The 17,138-nt window shown below is 54.7% G+C and overlaps 1 protein-coding gene across 2 annotated transcripts in view; it reads left to right on the forward strand.

Moving 5' to 3' along the window:
* Positions 1-16,901, forward strand: part of HDAC11 (histone deacetylase 11) — a 27,349-nt gene extending 10,448 nt beyond the window's left edge. The window contains exons 4-10 of one of the 2 annotated variants that reach the window (XM_011983615.1): positions 6,815-6,931; positions 8,544-8,586; positions 10,906-10,982; positions 12,048-12,110; positions 13,059-13,155; positions 14,605-14,783; positions 14,979-16,901. In XM_011983615.1, coding sequence (XP_011839005.1) covers positions 6,815-6,931; positions 8,544-8,586; positions 10,906-10,982; positions 12,048-12,110; positions 13,059-13,155; positions 14,605-14,783; positions 14,979-15,194 — 792 coding nt within the window. In that variant the 3' untranslated portion in view covers positions 15,195-16,901. The remainder of the gene's footprint in view (positions 1-6,814; positions 6,932-8,543; positions 8,587-10,905; positions 10,983-12,047; positions 12,111-13,058; positions 13,156-14,604; positions 14,784-14,978) is intronic. The other variant, XM_011983616.1, reaches the window with a different exon arrangement.
* The last annotated feature ends 237 nt before the right edge of the window (positions 16,902-17,138 follow it).

A 17,138-nucleotide genomic window follows, 5' to 3' on the forward strand; every position in this document is an offset into this window, starting at 1 on the left:
CCTCCCTCCCTCCCTTTCTTTCTTTCTTTCTTTCTTTCTTTCTTTCTTTCTTTCTTTCTTTCTTTCTTTCTTTCTTTCTTTCTTTTCTTTCTTTCTTGATGGAGTCTCACTTTGTCACCTATGCTGGAGTGCAATGGTGCAATCTCGGCTCACTGCAACCTCCACCTTCTGGTTTCAAGTGATTCTCCTGCCTCAGCCTCCTGAGTAGTGGGATTACAGGCACCCGGCACCACGCCCAGCTAATTTTTCTATTTTTAGTAGAGATGAGGTTTCACCATGTTGGTCAGGCTGGTCTCGAACTCCTAACCTCGTGATCTGTCCACCTCTGCCTCTGCCTCCCAAAGTGCTGGGATTATAGGCATGAGCCACTGTGCCTGGCCAACTTTGTTCTTTTTCAAGATGGTTTTGGCTATTTGAGGTCCCTTGAGATTCCATGTGAATTATAGCATCAACTTCCATTTTTTGCAAAAAAGGCCATTGGGGTTTTGATAGGAATTGCATTGAGTAAATTGCTTTGGGGAGTTTTGCCATCTTGACAGTAATCAGTCTTTCAATCCGTGAACATGGGATGTCTTTCCATTTATGTATGTCTTTAATTTTTTTCAGCAATGTTTTGTAGCTTTCAATGGACAAATCTTGCACCTCTTGGTTAAATCTATTCCCATGCATTTTATTCTTTTTGATGTTATTATAAATGAAATTGTTTCAATTTCCTTTTAAGATTGTTCATTGCTAGGATATAGAACTGATTTTTGTGTGTTGATCTTGTATTCTACAACTTTGCTGAATTTGTTTCTTAGCTTTTTTTTTTTTAGATGGAGTCTCACTGTGTCACCAGGCTGGAGTGCAGTGGCATGATCTCGGCTCACTGCAACCTCTGCCTTCTCAGTTCAAGCAATTCTCCTGCCTCAGCCTCCCGAGTAGCTGGGACTGCAGGTGCACGCCACCACGCCCAGCTAATTTTTGTATTTTTAGTAGAGACAGGGTTTCACCATGTTGGCCAGGATGGTCTTGATCTCTTGACCTCATGATCCGCCCACCTCAGCCTCCCACCTCCCAAAGTGCTGGTATTACAGGCATGAGCCACTGTGCCTGACCTCTTTCTCAGCTTTAATAGTTGTGTGTGTGTGTGTGTGTGTGTGTATTCTTTAGGATCTTCTATATGTAACATCATACTGTCTGTGAAGAGAGGTAGCTTCCTTTCCAATTTGGATGACTTTTATTACTTTTTCTTGCCTAATTCCTCTGATCGGAACTTCCAGTGCTATGTTAAATAGCAGTAATGGAGCAGGCATCCTTGTCTTATTCCTGATCTTAGACAGAGGGCTTTCCATCTTTTACGGTTGAATATAATGTCAGCTGCGGGGTTAAATTTTTTAATGCCTTTTTTCATGTTGAGGGAGTTTCCTTCTGTTCCTAGTTTGTTGAGTGATTTTATCACAAAGGGCTGTTGAATTTTGTCAAAGGCTTTTTGTGCATCAACTGAGAGATCGTATTTTCCCCTTCTCTGCTTTTGCTCCCCTTCTACTGGTAGAAAGGACCCACCTAAAGCAAACAGTGGGGGCCCTAGAAGGGTTGCAGCCTAGCTCTTCTCTGAGAGCGGTTCTTGATTTGAACCTCTGAGGGTAGGGGGTCCGCCTGAGGAAACCATGTGTCTGGAAGGTGGAGGCTTGTGGAGCTGAGTGGATGGGGCAGTAGGTACCAGAGGTGTGGCCAGCCCCAGTCATGTCCTGCTCTCTGTGGGGTCCCTCAGAGGCTGACGTGTTATGGGGGCCCTGATAGCTGGCCACATGCAGGCCATGCCCTTTGGCGGGTGGTGGCATCAGTCTGGGGCAGACCTCCCATGCTCACATAGTGTGCTCATTCACCCAGCACTGCCTTAGGTCGGATTCCCTAGAATGGTGGCTCTCAAACCCAAGCAAGTATCCGAAACACCTGGAGGGCTTGTTCCAGAAGACGGCTGGACCCCTCCCAGAGTTTTTGATCCAGGTTGTCTTGGGTATAGACTGGGAATCTGCATTTCTAACACATTCTCAAGTGCTATGATGCTGCTGGTCTGAGAACCACATCCCTGGAAACAGAGTCTGAGATGGTGCAGGCGATTCCAGATGAAATCTGCAAGAGGCATAGGCAGTGTGGAGCGGGCAGAGTGAGCAGCTAGGTACAGATGTGGGTTTGGAGGTGTGGCCTCAGCTTGATTCCACGGAGAGCTCTGGGGTGTGACTGTCACCACAGGGTTGCCCTGCCCAGAAGCATGTGGCCTGGCTGTTACAGGCCCTTGTCAGTCATGGCTCTCCTGGGATGGTGCAGGTGAGGTGACCTCCATCAGGAGAAGGGCTCTGGTGCACCAGTCAGAAAAGGGAATCAATGGCATGCATGGCCAGCACCTACTGTGTGCCAGGCGTGGCCTCATCACTGTCTGCACAGCAGTAAGCAGACACATGCTGTCCTCCTGGAGCTGGCATCCTTTTGAGGGAGATAGATACTAATCAGGACAGTCTGTAGCCTCAGGGAGAAAAGTGCTATCTGGGAAGACGAAGCCAAGGTGTGGGCTCCAGGGGTCCCTGGGTGGGGATATGTTATGTTATGTTATGTTATGTTATGTTATGTTATGTTATGTTATGTTATGTTATGTTATGTTATGTTATGTTATGGAGACAGAGTTTCACTCTGTCACCCAGGCTGGAGTGCAGTGGTGCGATCTCGTCTCACTGCAACCTCCGCCCCCCAGTTCAAGCGATTCTCCTGCCTGAGCCTCCTGAGTAGTTGGGAATACAGGAAACCACCACCATGCCTGGCTAATTTTTGTGTTTTTAACAGAGTCCAGATTTCACCATGTTGGCCAGGCTGGTCACGAACTCTGGACTTCAATTGATCCACCTGCCTCAGCCTCCCAAAGTGCTGGGATTACAGGCGTGAGCCACCAAGCCTGGCTGGGTGGGGGCATTTTAGATTAAATGGCGAGGATAGGCCTCTCTGACTGGTTTCCACCTCTAAGTCCTCATCCAAAGCCTTATTTTATAGATGAGACAGAGGCACAGAGAAGTGAAGTCTAAATTCACATACCCAGTGGCAGAACCCAGACTTGGACTGGTTTGACTCTGGGGAACTTCTGGGCCTGTCCACACCAGTCCTAGCCTCACCCACAGTGCCCTTGCCCAGGGCGAGACTATCAGGGAGCCCGACCTGCTGGCAGATCTGGGCAGTCCCACCGCAGCCTGCTGCACGTCCCAGATAAGGTATCTGTCAGCAGCGCTGCACCCCCCACCCGCCCCATCCACAGCTCCCTCCAGGGCTATTCCTGGAAGTGTTGGTCAGAAAGTGAACCTCCAGATGTCACCTGGTGGTGCCCTGAGCTCCTCCTACCTGCCACCTCCTCTGACCATACAAAGCCTGCTCTAGCCCAGGCCCTCTTCCCTCTCCTCCCCTCACCCAGGGCCCTGCCACTAGTCCACCCCATCCGCTCTGTTTATTTCTCACCTTGGCCACTGATGGGTGGTTTTTCCTAGAGCAGTGCTGCCCTGTGGAACCTTCTGCAATGATAGAAATGCTCAGACCTGCTCTGTGCAGTCCAGTCGCCACTGGCCATACATGGCTTTTGAAATATGGAGAGTGTAACTGAGGAACAAAACTCGAATTCTAAAAATTTCGATGAATTTACAATCATTCGTAAGTAGCCACCTGTGGTTGGCAGCCAGTGGATTGGATGGTGCTCAGGTCTATGGTGTTGGTAACCACATCACTGCCTTGTGCAGAAACCACTGCTGCACCAGGAGAAGGCCCAAGTGCCAGCCTCCTCTTCACTGCCCGAAGCCTGCTGCTCCGCCGAGGGGCTCATCTCCCAGGAACGTTGGCACAGCAAACACACATGCTTTCTCCTGTGGGGGCTGGTCCCGCTGGCCAAGTCCCACGCATGCTCCTGGGTGGCTGCACCTGGCCCCTGGACCAGGTCAGGCCCAGTCTGTGGAGGATACCAAGGAACCTCTTTGAGGTTCTCAAGTGTGTCCCATACCACTGCAGTTTTGCAGAAGGTTAGTGTGTGTGACTTAAAAGGCAAAGAGGGCAGGCAGACGACATCTCGGGGGAGCAAAGTTAGAATGGATTATTTGCCGCAGAACTTCTCAGAGCCTTTAGCATGCTAGGGTGCGCTGCGAATCTCCAGGAGGCAGGTGGCATAAGCTGGTGCTTCCCAAACGACTTGCCGGTGGAAGTCTTCTCGAGGAGTGCTGTGTGAGACCCGTGGCTGTGGAGCACATGAGAGAATGCCTTTCTCGTGGTTGGTGTCCATGCTGGGCTCTCGGCTGCATTGTCTTCCAGTCTCTGTCCGCTGCTGGCTTCCCAGGGAGGGAGGGAGGCTGTGACTCCATGTGCTCCTTCAGCAGCTCGTTTGTTTGCTCATTCATTCATGGAAAACCGTGATTCCATGTCGGCCACACGTGGGACCTGTGCTGGGCAGTGGGATGAGTGTGGTGAACAAGAGGAGCTGATGACCTCGGGCAGGGACCTTCCTTCTCTGGGTCTGTCCCGCATCACACATGCATGCACACACACACGGACATACCTGTGCACACACGTATACACAACACACATGCACACACATACGCACACTCATGGGTGTGTCCTGCAACTGTCCAGCTGTGCTGGTCCCAGCTCTTACACTCTCACCCCTTCCCAGGCCCTGCGATGCCTCCATGTTACAGCCAGAGGGCCTGGGCTTGTGGAAGTGGTGCCCCATGGGTACCTCTCCTTCCCGACCATGAGTGGGACCCTGCTCACTGGCTTCTCTACCAGAGTAAGGGAGTGATGCCAGCTTCCCCTGCCTTCAGCTGCCCTTACAGGCCTAGGCCGGTGGCCACGGGCATTCCCCAGCAGCCTGGTGCCTGGCACCCCTAGGACCATGACAGGAGGCCTCCCCTGGTGGCCAGGGCCTAAGCTACGAGGCCCCTCCTGGGGCCTGACCTAGGGTGTGTCCTGCCTCTTGTCCGGCCCCAAGTTGCCTGGCTACAGCACCTCCTGGCCCTCTGAGGTTTGTCCCCACTCTGCCATCACACCATCCCTAGCCACCCTCTCCCTCCCTGCTGCCTGCTCTCCGTCATTGAACATGCTCATGTTTCTCTCATCCTAAAACTCCTCCTCCTGGTTGGTGAACGCAATGGCCACACTTCCCACTTTCCTCTCATGGAATGTCTCCGCAGCTTTGGTGCCTCCCTCCACCCGCTCCTCCCAGCCACCCTCTCTCCACCTGGCCTCCTGAGCACTGTGCCTCACGTCTTTCCATGCCTCACCCTGTCCCAGGGAAGCCCTTGATTGTCCCCGGGGGTTCTCTGTCTGGGCCTTGCCCTTCAGCGTGGGAATCCTGCAGTCCCAATCCAGCCCTTCACCTCCCACTCTCCCACCCCTGTTCTGAGCTCCAGCGTCACTGAAACCTCAGCTGTGTCACCTGGCTGCCCCAGGGGCTGACTTGGCCCATGGAGAGCAGAACCTAGTGCCATCTCTACCCTGCTTCAGGTTCACCTCTGAGTGCCATTACCCTCACAGGCCCCAGACTCGACACCTGAGCCCTCCACCCCTTGTCCCCACATGCTGCCGGCTAACACCTGCCCCTGTTACCACCCCAGACCCTTCTTATCTCACACTTCCTTCCTGGGGCTGCTGCTTCTCTATCCTTGTTCCCCTAATTGGTTCTCCTTGCTGCAGCTAGAGCAGCTTGAGACAGCACCATCTATGGCTCCCTACTGCTCTGACGACAATGTGTGAGCCTGTGCTAGCAGACCAGGCCCTGTGTGATAAGCTCAGCCTGCCCTGTTCCAGCTGCACTCACCTTCTCTGGATCATGGACTCACTTCTCTGCCCAGTTACCTTTTTCCCTTGACCTCCGCACCTGGATAACTCCTATTCACTCTTCACCTCCCGCAGATGCCACCGCCTCCAGAAAGCCTCTCTAATAACCCCCACCCAGTTCTCCTCCTCACCACACTCATCACACTGCAGATAAGTGCCTGCAAGTGTCCTGGCACGAGAATGGGCCCGCCAGTGCCCACCTGGGGCACCTAGCAGACACTTAGTAAATATTTACAAAGTGAGTGGCTCTGCCTCGCGTGGGTGGGGAGCAGGGATGCATTTTCAGCCAGGAGATGGCTTGGGGTTTGGGTGCAGCTGGGCAGCCAGTGCTATGGATGTTTACCTGGTGGACTTGGAGGTCACAGGGCACACTCTGTCCTGATCTTAGTGCTGATACCTTTCAGGTACCCTAGACCCCCCAGCCCCAGCAGCTGGAGATGAGGGTAGTGCATCCCTTTTGCCAGGAAGGTCTGATTCCCAATGGACGAAGAGGCAATGCAGTGTGAGGGAGCAAGAGGCCAGGGCTCCCGTCCCAGCTCTGTCAGTGACTCATTGTGAGGCCTTGGGAAGATTCTCACTGCCTGGGCCTCAGTGTCCCCTTCTGTACGGTGGATGGTCTAGACCAATTTGTTATCCCAAAGCAGCAGCCTGCGCTGCTGACTTGGAGCTCTCTGCAGCTCCTGTTCTGGGCACAAGAGGGCAGCCAAGGGCCTCAGAACGCTGAGGAACCCTGGCCCACTAGCTTTAAGAAACGCATTGTGCAAACTGCTCTTTACTGAGCCCAGAGCTTGTCAGGAGCCTGGTAGGGTTGTGGCTCTGGCTCTCATTTCTACCAAAGGAAGTGTGCTTGACCAGGGAGTTCATCCAAGGGTACCTGGAAACTGTCCTCAAGGCATTTCCTGGGGATCTGATTTCTCACGGGTTGCCCCGGGGTGGGGCAGCGGAGGCCAACAGCCCCTGTCTTTTTCCGCAGTGGTCCTTTGCTGTTGCTACCATCACAGAAATCCCCCCTGTTATCTTCCTCCCCAACTTCCTTGTGCAGAGGAAGGTGCTGAGGCCCCTTCGGACCCAGACAGGAGGAACCATAATGGTAGGTGGGGTGGGGGGGCGCGGCTGGGCTGGGGGCTCCCATACCGCATGGTCCTTCTCACTTCCTTTGCCCTGGAATGCCCTCCTCCCACTTAGTAGTTGAACAGAATCCTAAATATTCCTCAAGGCTCGGCAACAATGACCCTTTCTCCAAAAGCCTTTTTTCCACATCTTGGGACATTAGCATTCTCATCGTTCTTTCTCCTATGACCTCCTATTGGTTACCGTAATTGCTAGTATATATCTCTCCACCCACCAAAGCGGATACCCTAGCACTATGGCTCTATTGCACACCCCCCTCCCCCTGCCAATTTTTTATTTTTTTTTGAGTAGAGTCTCGCTCTGTTGCCCAGGCTGGAGTGCAGTGGCGTGATCTCGGCTCACTGCAACCCCTGCCTCCTAGGTTCAAGCGATTCTCTTGCCTCAGGCTCCTGAGTAGCTGGGACTACAGGTGTGCACCACCATGCCCAGCTAATTTTTGTATTTTTAGTAGAGATAGGGTTTCACCATGTTGGCCAGGCTGGTCTTGAACTCCTGACCTCAAATGATCCACTGGGATTACAGGCTTTGAGCCACCATGCCCAGCCCTAATGCACCCAAAATTAAGATGGAGAACTGATCCTCCATGACTTCAGTGATGAATAAGGCTCCACCTCTCCCCGACCGTGGGTGTGGCAACAAAAAATCCCTGCAGCAAAATTAGGTTTCACATTGTGTGTGTGTTTTTTTAAAAAAAATGTGCCACAGACTGCCTAGTTATTTGCAGATAGAGGAATGTTTCACATGCAAATGTATGAGGATCTAACCCAGCCCTGGATCACTACCTACTGATCCCCTACTGTTCTGTTATCTTTGTAAATTTGTACTTTTTTTTAGCTTAGTAGAATATTACTGCCCATCCCCAAAAGTATGATTTCCTAGAATATTTCACTATTCAGTCTACTCTATTTCTTCTTTTGCTTGTTTGTTTTTTTGAGACAGAGTCCTGCTCTGTCCCCCAGGCTGGAGTACAGTGGTGTCATCTTGGCTCACTGCAACCTCTGCCTCCCGGGTTCAAGTGATTCTCCTGCTTCAGCCTCCCAAGTAGCTGGGATTACAGGCACACACCAACCTGCCTGGCTAATTTTTGTATTTTTAGTGGAGACAGGGTTTCACCATGTTGGCCAGGCTGGTCTTGAACTCCTGACCTCAAGTGATTCACCTGCCTCAGCCTGCCAAAGTGCTGGGATTACAGGCGTGAGCCACTGTGCCCGGCCCAGTCTACTATATTTCTATGAGCAAAACTTTGCCTATTTTCCCTTTGAAAGCCACGTCAAAATTATTGTCAGCTCATATGTGATGGATGATAAGTACTTTTATGTTTTCCAGTTTCCTTGCACAATTGCAAAGGTGCTTATGCACTGTACATCTCATATGCCAGCCAACCTGGCACTTACTTCCTAGACTGTTGCTTGGGGTAGGGAGTTCCTTCTATACCCCTACCTTGTAGCTCAGCTCATCCTTCCCCCGGAGCTGGCTAGAAGCAGTGTTTATGGAATGAGTGCATGAATCAGTGAATGAATGAGTGGAAGATGGGCTGCCTGTGCCCACTCACCCTCTGCTTGTCTCCAAAGGCGGGGAAGCTGGCCGTGGAGCGAGGCTGGGCCATCAACGTGGGTGAGTGCTGGGAATGTCCTCAGAAATGTCCAGCCATTGGTAGAACTGGCCTGAAAGGGGGCTGGAGGAGGGCAGGAGGATCCTGGAGGTGGCAGCTGTGAATTCAGAAGCTCTGGTGTCCCCTAGTCAAGTGGCCTGGAGGTTGATATGTAGCCTCCTAGTACCTGGGAGAGACTGACCAGTGCCTCCATCTGACGTGGGATCCTTGTCTAAAGAGGTCCCCGGGTGGCTCCCCAGCTCTGCGTTTGCACACTTCCAGTGGCAGGGAGCTTCCTCCCTTCCAGAGAGCCTGTGCCATCCCTGGACAGCTCAGCATGGTCTGAAGCCTGCCTTGTGTCTTCCCTGAAGGACTCCACCTGTGTCCTGGGGCCCAAGATAGCCCACAGAGGCTTGGTCATGTTGGGTTGGGTGGGCACACCCAGGGTCAATACCACCACCTTCTCAAGGGTCTGGAGGGCCCATGCTCCCTAGCCCCCTTGACTCTCCCACAAGATTGTCTCATGGGAGGGCTGCACGCGAGTCTCCCTTGTCCCTGTCATTGTCCCTCCTGTAGGCACAGCACTTGACGTTTGGAAAGCTCTTTTTCACCAGACTCTTTTTTTTTTTTTTTTTGAGATGGAATTTTGCTCTTGTTGTCCAGATTGGAGAGCAATGGCATGATCTCAGCTCACTGCAACCTCTGCCTCCCAGGTTCAAGCAATTCTTCTGCCTCAGCCTCCGGAGTAGCTGAGATTACAGGCATACACCACCACGCCTGGCTAATTTTGTATTTTTAGTAGAGATGGGATTTCTCCATGTTGGTCAGGCTGGGTCTTGAACTCCTGACCTCGGGTGATACGCCTGCCTTGGCCTTCCAAAGTGCTGAGATTACAGGCATGAGCCAACATGCCCTGCCTTCACCCAGACTCTTATTTGAGCTGGGCATAATTGTCAGGCCCGTCTCACTGATGAGGAAATGGACATGGAGAGATGCCTACTGGCTTGTGTAGAGCCCTAAAGCAGGGTCCCCCAGCCTTTGGCTGTGAACTCTGCAAGGGAGAGGCCACCCTGGGCCACTGCACAGTTAGGGGGAGCCCCACTCTCTAGGGGCTTGGTTAGCATTAGGTCTGGCATAGTGGTGATGTTATGGTACTCTGCTGCACCCAACCCAACATGACCAAGCCTCTGTGGGCTGTCCTGGGCCCCAGGACACAGGTGGAGTCCTTCAGGGAAGACACAAGGCAGGCTTCAGACCATGCTGAGCTGCCCAGGGATGGCACAGGCTCTCTGGAAGGGAGGAAGCTCCCTGCCACTGGAAGTGTGCAAAGGCGGGGCTGGGGAGCCAGCCAGGGACCTCCTTAGACAAGGATCCCACGTCAGATATGGGAGTGATTTGTGCCCTGCGTGTCTACAGCAGGGTTCCCAGGAGGGCCCGGATGGCCCTCCCCATGGCAGGTGTTACTGCCTGGTAGAGGTTAAGAGCCTGGATCCCGTTCCACCCTGGGTTTGATCCTGGTTCTGCCATTACCTGGCTGTGTGACCCTGGGCAAGTTGCTGAGCTCCTCTGTGGCTCAGTCTCCTCATCTGTAAAATGGGGATGGTGATACTAATGCCCCTGGTAGGGCTGGAGGGAATCTTCAGCAAGCTCAGTGCTCAGTCAGGTGTTCACTGTGGCTGGCGTCTCATCATTATGAGCCAACAATAGCCTCCTGGGCGGTGGGAGAGGCAAGTTCCTGGTATCCGTGGGGCCAGCTGCACACTGTCTGATGGAGCAGTTGTTGGCCTCAACTGCAGAGGGCCCCTGCAATTCAGGCTATCCCAGGGGCTGCAGGGGAAGGGGTCTCTGTGGGCCCTGGGACTCTGAGGCTATGTCTCAGGGTTGAGGGGTGATGGATCCCGGGCTCTAGGGCCCTCCTCGTGGTTGTAGGCAGTCATGACCACCAGAGGGTGCCCTTTCTGACCATCCGCTTTGGCCACTGGCAGAATCCGCGTGGCCCCCATGCCACCACTCCTTCCTGGTTTGGGGAGCCACATGGAGGCAGGCCCAGCTTGGTGGGGACAAGAAGCAGCTTTCTGCCTCAGGAATGATGAGCTCTCTGTTGCTTGGGGGTGTGAGTGGCACTGGGGACTTGCTGGGGACACCCTGAAGACGTGGCTGCCTTCTGGCCTGGGGATGGTGACATGCCCCGGCACTCAGCTCGGTTTGCCAACCCAGAGTCCGAGGTGCCGGTCCTGAGAGCTGAGCAGGGAGGATGCTGGGGGAGGTGAAGGGATGGAGGAGCTCCTGGACTGAGCCTGGGAGCCTGGTTCTGAGCAGCACCGCTCTCTGCCCTTCTGCAGGGGGTGGCTTCCACCACTGCTCCAGCGACCGTGGCGGGGGCTTCTGTGCCTATGCGGACATCACACTCGCCATCAAGGTGTGTCTATGAGCATGTGGGGTCTCACCTCCAAGAGCCCTCCTGGAATCCTCCCCACAGCTCCAAATGAACTGTGCTCACCCTGAATTATAGACAAGGGGCCTATGCTGGAGCAGGGAGGGGGCTTGTCTGGATTGCTCAGCCAGGCTGGAACCGAATCTAGATCTGACACTTGCTCTTCTTCCATGTTGCTTAGAAGGGTTGCCTGTGGTGGAAGGGAGTTATTCCAGCCTCCCACAGCCAGGGGACGAGACAGGGTCAGGATCTGCTGTATAGCCACATATTAAGTTGTAGGAAGAAGGGCATGGCTGGCAAAGGGAGTAGGGAGTGGAAAGAATGATGGTGCTGATAGCAGCTGGCACTTCTGCACGCTCCAACCCGCGCTGTGCTCCAGGACTTACTCCCTGAATCCTCACAGACAGACGGGGCCCACAGAGGTGAGGGCATGCAGCTAGCAGGGGCAGAACTGGTGCTGGCCTCTGATCTGTGGGGCCCCACAACTCCCCTGCCACTCTGTGCCTGGCCTCCTGCTGGGCATCAGGAACAGGTTGACCTGTTCCTACATGTCCCTGCTTTCACAGGGCACATAGACTGATGGGGGAGGCAGGCCATTAGAAGAAGGGGGAAGCACAGGAGACCTTCCTGGGGAGGAGGGAATGAAGGCTTCCTGGAAGAGGGGGCAGTTAGGACTTGGCCTTGTAGGATGAGGCAGAGGTTGGGGAATGAAGTTCCAGGGCTGTGGGGATTCTCTCCTTAACCCCTACACATTTCCTAGGGAATCTGGGAAAATGCAGGGCCTGAGTGACCCATTTACCTCCTGACCTATGACCCTTCAGGGTACAGGACATGCTCCCTCCTCCAGGGAGCCTTCCCTGACCACCACCTGCATGCACACATGGAGCCCCACAGCTGGCGCTGCACAGCTCTCCCTGGCAAGTGACATCTTTGCTGGGTGGCCTGATACCCACAAGCATTAGGCCCCCACCCCCGCCGTCAGGGAGTTGCTCTAGGGCTGGGTCCTCTGGCCTCCCAAGGTCCTCACATCTACCCTCTCCTCCCTGGCAGTTTCTGTTTGAGCGTGTGGAGGGCATCTCCAGGGCTACCATCATTGATCTTGATGCCCATCAGGTGAGTGCTCTGCAGGGGCTAGACTCTTGGGGGACCTGCCACCCCCAGTTCCAGAATCTCCCCGGGCCAGGAGAGTCTCCTCCTCATGTCCCCACGGCTCTCACGGCTTCTGTCTTCTGTCTCTCGGGCTACAAATGCAGGGTCTGTCTTTGTCGCTCTGTCCAGGACAGTAGGTCCTCCTCATTGCTCCCGAGGGGCCTCCCTCCCTCCTCCCAACTGCCCCCACATGAGGCTCTTCCTGAAGCCCACTCTGATGGGACTGCCCTCGTGTGCACAGCTCTGCTGTGGGTCCCCATTGCTTACGAATAATTTGGGGCACTGCCCCCTGCCCAGAGCTGCTGAGCACTGGCGACCTGCCCCTCGGGTGGATGCCCACACACATGGCTTGGCTCGGGCACCTGGGGTCGCCATTTAAGAACTCGGCGCCTAGGAAGTAAAGCATCAAAGCAGAGGGTTACTCCCTCCTCAGGACCGCTAATGAGGCCAGTGCCTCTGGTCAGACAGGAAGGGTACCCGGTGGGCTCCGGAAGGCACCCCCCGCACTGCTACTGGTATGGCTTTGTGCTAGTTGGGGAGCTGCCTTGGGTTCTTGTGACCCTGAACTCCTAAGCCAGGTTACATGTAGACAGTCCTTTATAGTTTGCTTTTCACATCCCTGATCCCAACCAGTCCCACCACAGACTTGAGAGGGCAGCAGAGCCGAATTTCTTCCTCTGTTAGGGAACCTAAGAGGCCTGGGCTTGCTCAAGCCCATGCTAAAAGGTGCCGGGGCCTGGTTTTAAGGTTGAATCCCAGCTCTGCTCCTTAACAGCCATGAGACCTGCTGTCCCCGAGAGCAGGCCGTGCTGCCCTGGCAAATGAGTTTCCTGAGGCAGGACGGCGGGGTGGCGGAGCCCCAGCCTTGCCTAGGGCACCTGCCTGAGAGCGGCTACTGTGACCTTCCCACAGGGCAATGGGCATGAGCGAGACTTCATGGACGACAAGCGTGTGTACATCATGGATGTCTACAACCGCCACATCTACCCCGGGGACCGCTTTGCCAAGCGTAAGCTGCTGCCCCTACCCTCGTCTTGAGGGTGTCCTTGTGGGTGAGGCTCTCTCCTGAGTGTCTCCTGCCTGCTAGGCCCTGCAGAAGCCACTGCGGTGGTTCATAGCATCCCTATGAGGTGATCCTTTCCATTTTACAGATGAGGAAACTGAGACCTGGAGAAGTCACTCGACCCACCCAAGATCACATAACCCTGTCCAATAAACATGCATCTGCCTGGCAAAAAAACCAGAAAGGATGAAAGAAAAAAAAGAATAGGATAAATTTGAAAATATGAAATAAGAAATAAATTCACATAGGCCGGGCGTGGTGGCTCATGCCTGTAATCCCAGCGCTTTGGGAGGCTGAGACGGGCAGATTACCTGAGGTCAGGAGTTTGAGACCAACCTGACCAACATGGAGAAACCCCATCTCTATTAAAAATACAAAATTAGCCGGGCGTGGTGGCACATGCCTGTAATTCCAGCTACTCAGGAGACTGAGACAGGAGAATCGCTTGAACCTGGGAGGCGGTGGTTGTGGTGAGCCAAGTCGCGCCATTGCACTCCAGCCTGGGCAACAAGAGCGAAACTCCATCTCAAAAAGAAAAGAAAGAAGATGGCCGGGCGCGGTGGCTCAAGCCTGTAATCCCAGCACTTTGGGAGGCCGAGACGGGCGGATCACGAGGTCAGGAGATCGAGACCATCCTGGCTAACACGGTGAAACCCCGTCTCTACTAAAAAAAAAAATACAAAAAAAAACTAGCCGGGCGAGGTAGCGGGCGCCTGTAGTCCCAGCTACTCGGGAGGCTGAGGCAGGAGAATGGCGTGAACCCGGGAGGCGGAGCTTGCAGTGAGCGGAGATCGCGCCACTGCACTCCAGCCTGGGCGACAGAGCGAGACTCCGTCTCACAAAAAAAAAAAAAAAAAAAGAAAAGAAAGAAATTCACATATAACTGTTAAAATGAAAATGCATTAAACTCATCAATGAAAAGGCAGAGACTCTCAGATGAGATTTGAAGACAGGGCTGCCACCTCCACAGGTAGGGGACATTTTTGCACCAGCTGTGGTGAGTCTGGTGTGGATAAGTCAGCAGCTAGTATGGCCCAAAGAACCAGTTTCTCAACAGAAGCTCACATGTGCTGAGCCTGGGCTTAAGGGCAGGGCAGGGCAGGGCAGGGCGTCCACATGTGTAGGGAAGGCCTGGAGGAGGCAGTGAAATCTTACATTGCCTACACAGATCTCCACACCCCCAGGGCAGTGTTTCAGCTTCAATGCCCCTTCTCTCCTTTGAGTCCCCCTTTTTGCAGCTCTTGGTGCTCTTTTCAGCTTAGTTTTGGGTGGAATGAGACCGAGCAGTGCTGAATCCAACAGACCAATTTCCAGTCTTGCCTGGTGTCCACAGTCTTGTCCTGAGCCTCAGTTTCCCTTCTCTATAAATTGAGGCCATCCATGTCTCCCTCCCAGAGGCCATCAGGCGGAAGGTGGAGCTGGAGTGGGGCACAGAGGATGATGAATACCTGGATAAGGTGGGGAGGAACATCGAGAAGTCCCTCCAGGAGCACCTGCCCGACGTGGTGGTGTACAATGCAGGCACCGACATCCTCGAGGGGGACCGACTTGGGGGGCTGTCCATCAGCCCAGCGGTACGTCCTGACTCTGGGGACTGTGGGAGGGTCTGCTCTGTGGACTCAGCGGCAGCAGGAAAAGTGGTCGGCCTCATGTCAGGGAGGAGATGGGCTGAAGCAACAGCAGTTTGGAGCAGGGCTGGCCCTGCAGCAGGACTTCCTGACACCATGGGGGTCTGGCCTGCCTGAGTCACCCTCCTCTTCCCCCAACAGGGCATTGTGAAGCGGGATGAGCTTGTGTTCCGGATGGTCCGTGGCCGCCATGTGCCCATCCTTATGGTGACCTCAGGCGGGTACCAGAAGCGCACAGCCCGCATCATTGCTGACTCCATCCTTAATCTGTTTGGCCTGGGGCTCATTGGGCCTGAGTCACCCAGCATCTCAGCACAGAACTCAGACACACCGTTGCTTCCCCCTGCAGTGCCCTGACCCTCGCTGCCCCGCCTGTCACTTGGCCCCACCTATCCGCCCCTTAGTGCTTTTTGTTTTCTAACCTCATGGGGTGGTGGAGGCAGCCTTCAGTGAGCATGGAGGGGCAGGGCCATCCCTGGCTGAGGCCTAGAGCTGGCCCTTCCTCCACTTTTCCCTGCTGGAAGCCAGAGGGGCTCGAGGCCTCTATGGGTGGGGGCAGAAGGCAGAGCCTGTGTCCCAGGGGGACCCACACGGAGTCACGGGTCCATGGGTCGAGGGAGGCAGGCAGTTCACTGAGAATCGGAGAGGACAGGCTAGGTCCCAGGCACAGCAAGGGCCCTGGGCTTGGGGTGTTCTGGTTTTGAGAATGGCAGACCCAGGTCAGAGTGAGGAAGCTTCCACCTCCATCCTGACTGGCCTCCCTCCCTCCCCTTGGTCGTGGGATTTGCTGCCCTCTTTGCCCCAGAGCTGAAGAGCTACGGGTGCTGATGTGGATGGCCCGGGAGGTGCTGCAGCTAGGCCTCCAGGTGGACCTGGTTCCCAGGCAGCAGGTGGAAACCCTGGGCCTGGAGGTGAGGGGCGGTCAGGAAGGGGTACAGGTCTGTTCCCTCATCTGCAGTTCTCCCTCAATAAAGCAAGGTCTGGACCTGCCTTCCCAGGCCCTTCTTTGGGGCTGAAGGTGGGAAGGCCTGCAGCCCCGGATCACTGCCTTAGCAGTTGTCTTGCCTGTTCAGTGCAAGGGGCAGGTTTTAGGGGAGGAATTCTTAGGTCAGGGACAGGCCTCAGCCCTGTTGTCTCCAGGGGGCTGCTGACCCAGGTGGGGAGGGGGCAGAAGAAGAGTGGGAGACATGAGCAGGCCAGGCTCACAGGTGGAAATCAGAGATGCAGGCTGATGGCCAAGCCAGGTCCTGTAGGAACCCAGGCCCAGGGAGGGACCCAGGTACTGGTGAGGTGGGGCAGGGTTTCCCGGAGAGAGGGCAGTGAGGATCTCTATCCGGCCTGGGGGTTGTGAGCATAGGTAGCCGGGGCAGGGCCCTGGGTGGGACTGTGGCCTCCACTGGCCTCACCAAAGTGCCTGGGCCCCGATCCCTGTCCGTGCCCAGGGCCCCCAGGTGGGCTGGGTCTCTGGCCTGTTCCTCAGCCCTGCTCATGGGGACATTCAGGGGCCTCCAGGAAGTGGGCGGGGGAACATCCACCCCTGCTAGCCAGCAGCTGTGGCCCTGACCAAATCAGGGGCTGGGGAGGGAAAGTGGGTCCACTGAGATGTCCCTGCTCCATCAGCCCCCTACAGAACTTATGTTCATCACAGTGAGGGGGTGCTCCCACTGTCTCCCGCCCTCCCTCATGCTCCCTCTGCTGCAGGGAAAGGGTTCCAAGATCACAAATTGTCAACAACGCTGGCCTCCTGGACCAGACCCCGAGGCTCTAACAATGCACTCTGAGATCCCTACCCTTGCTGTTGGTCTCTGTCGCTGACTCGAGGCACCTAACATCCGTTCACACCCAACTCAGGCCAGCGAATTCTGGGGCTCAGCCACAGACATGATTTGTCACTGTTGAGCTTCTGTTCCTAGAGAACCCTAGAGGCTTGATTGGCCCAGGCTGCTGTGTGTGCTGGAGGTGAAGAATCCCGACCTTCTGGGGGTGGAAGGAAATGAAAATGGAAAGTTCTTGTAGTGCAAGGCCTGACGTGGGTAGCTGCTCAATAAATGCTAGTGTGTTATTCCATCCTCTGAGTCCCGTGGAGCTGGTAATGATTCCGATTTCACAGGTGAGGAAACTGAGGCTTGGCAGGGGTGAGAAATTTGCCCCAGGCCACACCTCTCAGCAGATCTCAACAGTGGTAGAGCCAGGCTTGAATCCAGCTCTGCCAGATTCCAAAGTAAAAGTTCTCAGCTGCCTCACACTTGGCAGTAGGGTGGGGTGGGGGGAGTTACTCTCTGCACAGAGACGGGTCTAGGG

Source organism: Mandrillus leucophaeus, unplaced genomic scaffold (genome assembly GCF_000951045.1).
Source record: "Mandrillus leucophaeus isolate KB7577 unplaced genomic scaffold, Mleu.le_1.0 Scaffold252, whole genome shotgun sequence".
NCBI classification, from domain to species: Eukaryota; Metazoa; Chordata; class Mammalia; order Primates; family Cercopithecidae; genus Mandrillus; species Mandrillus leucophaeus.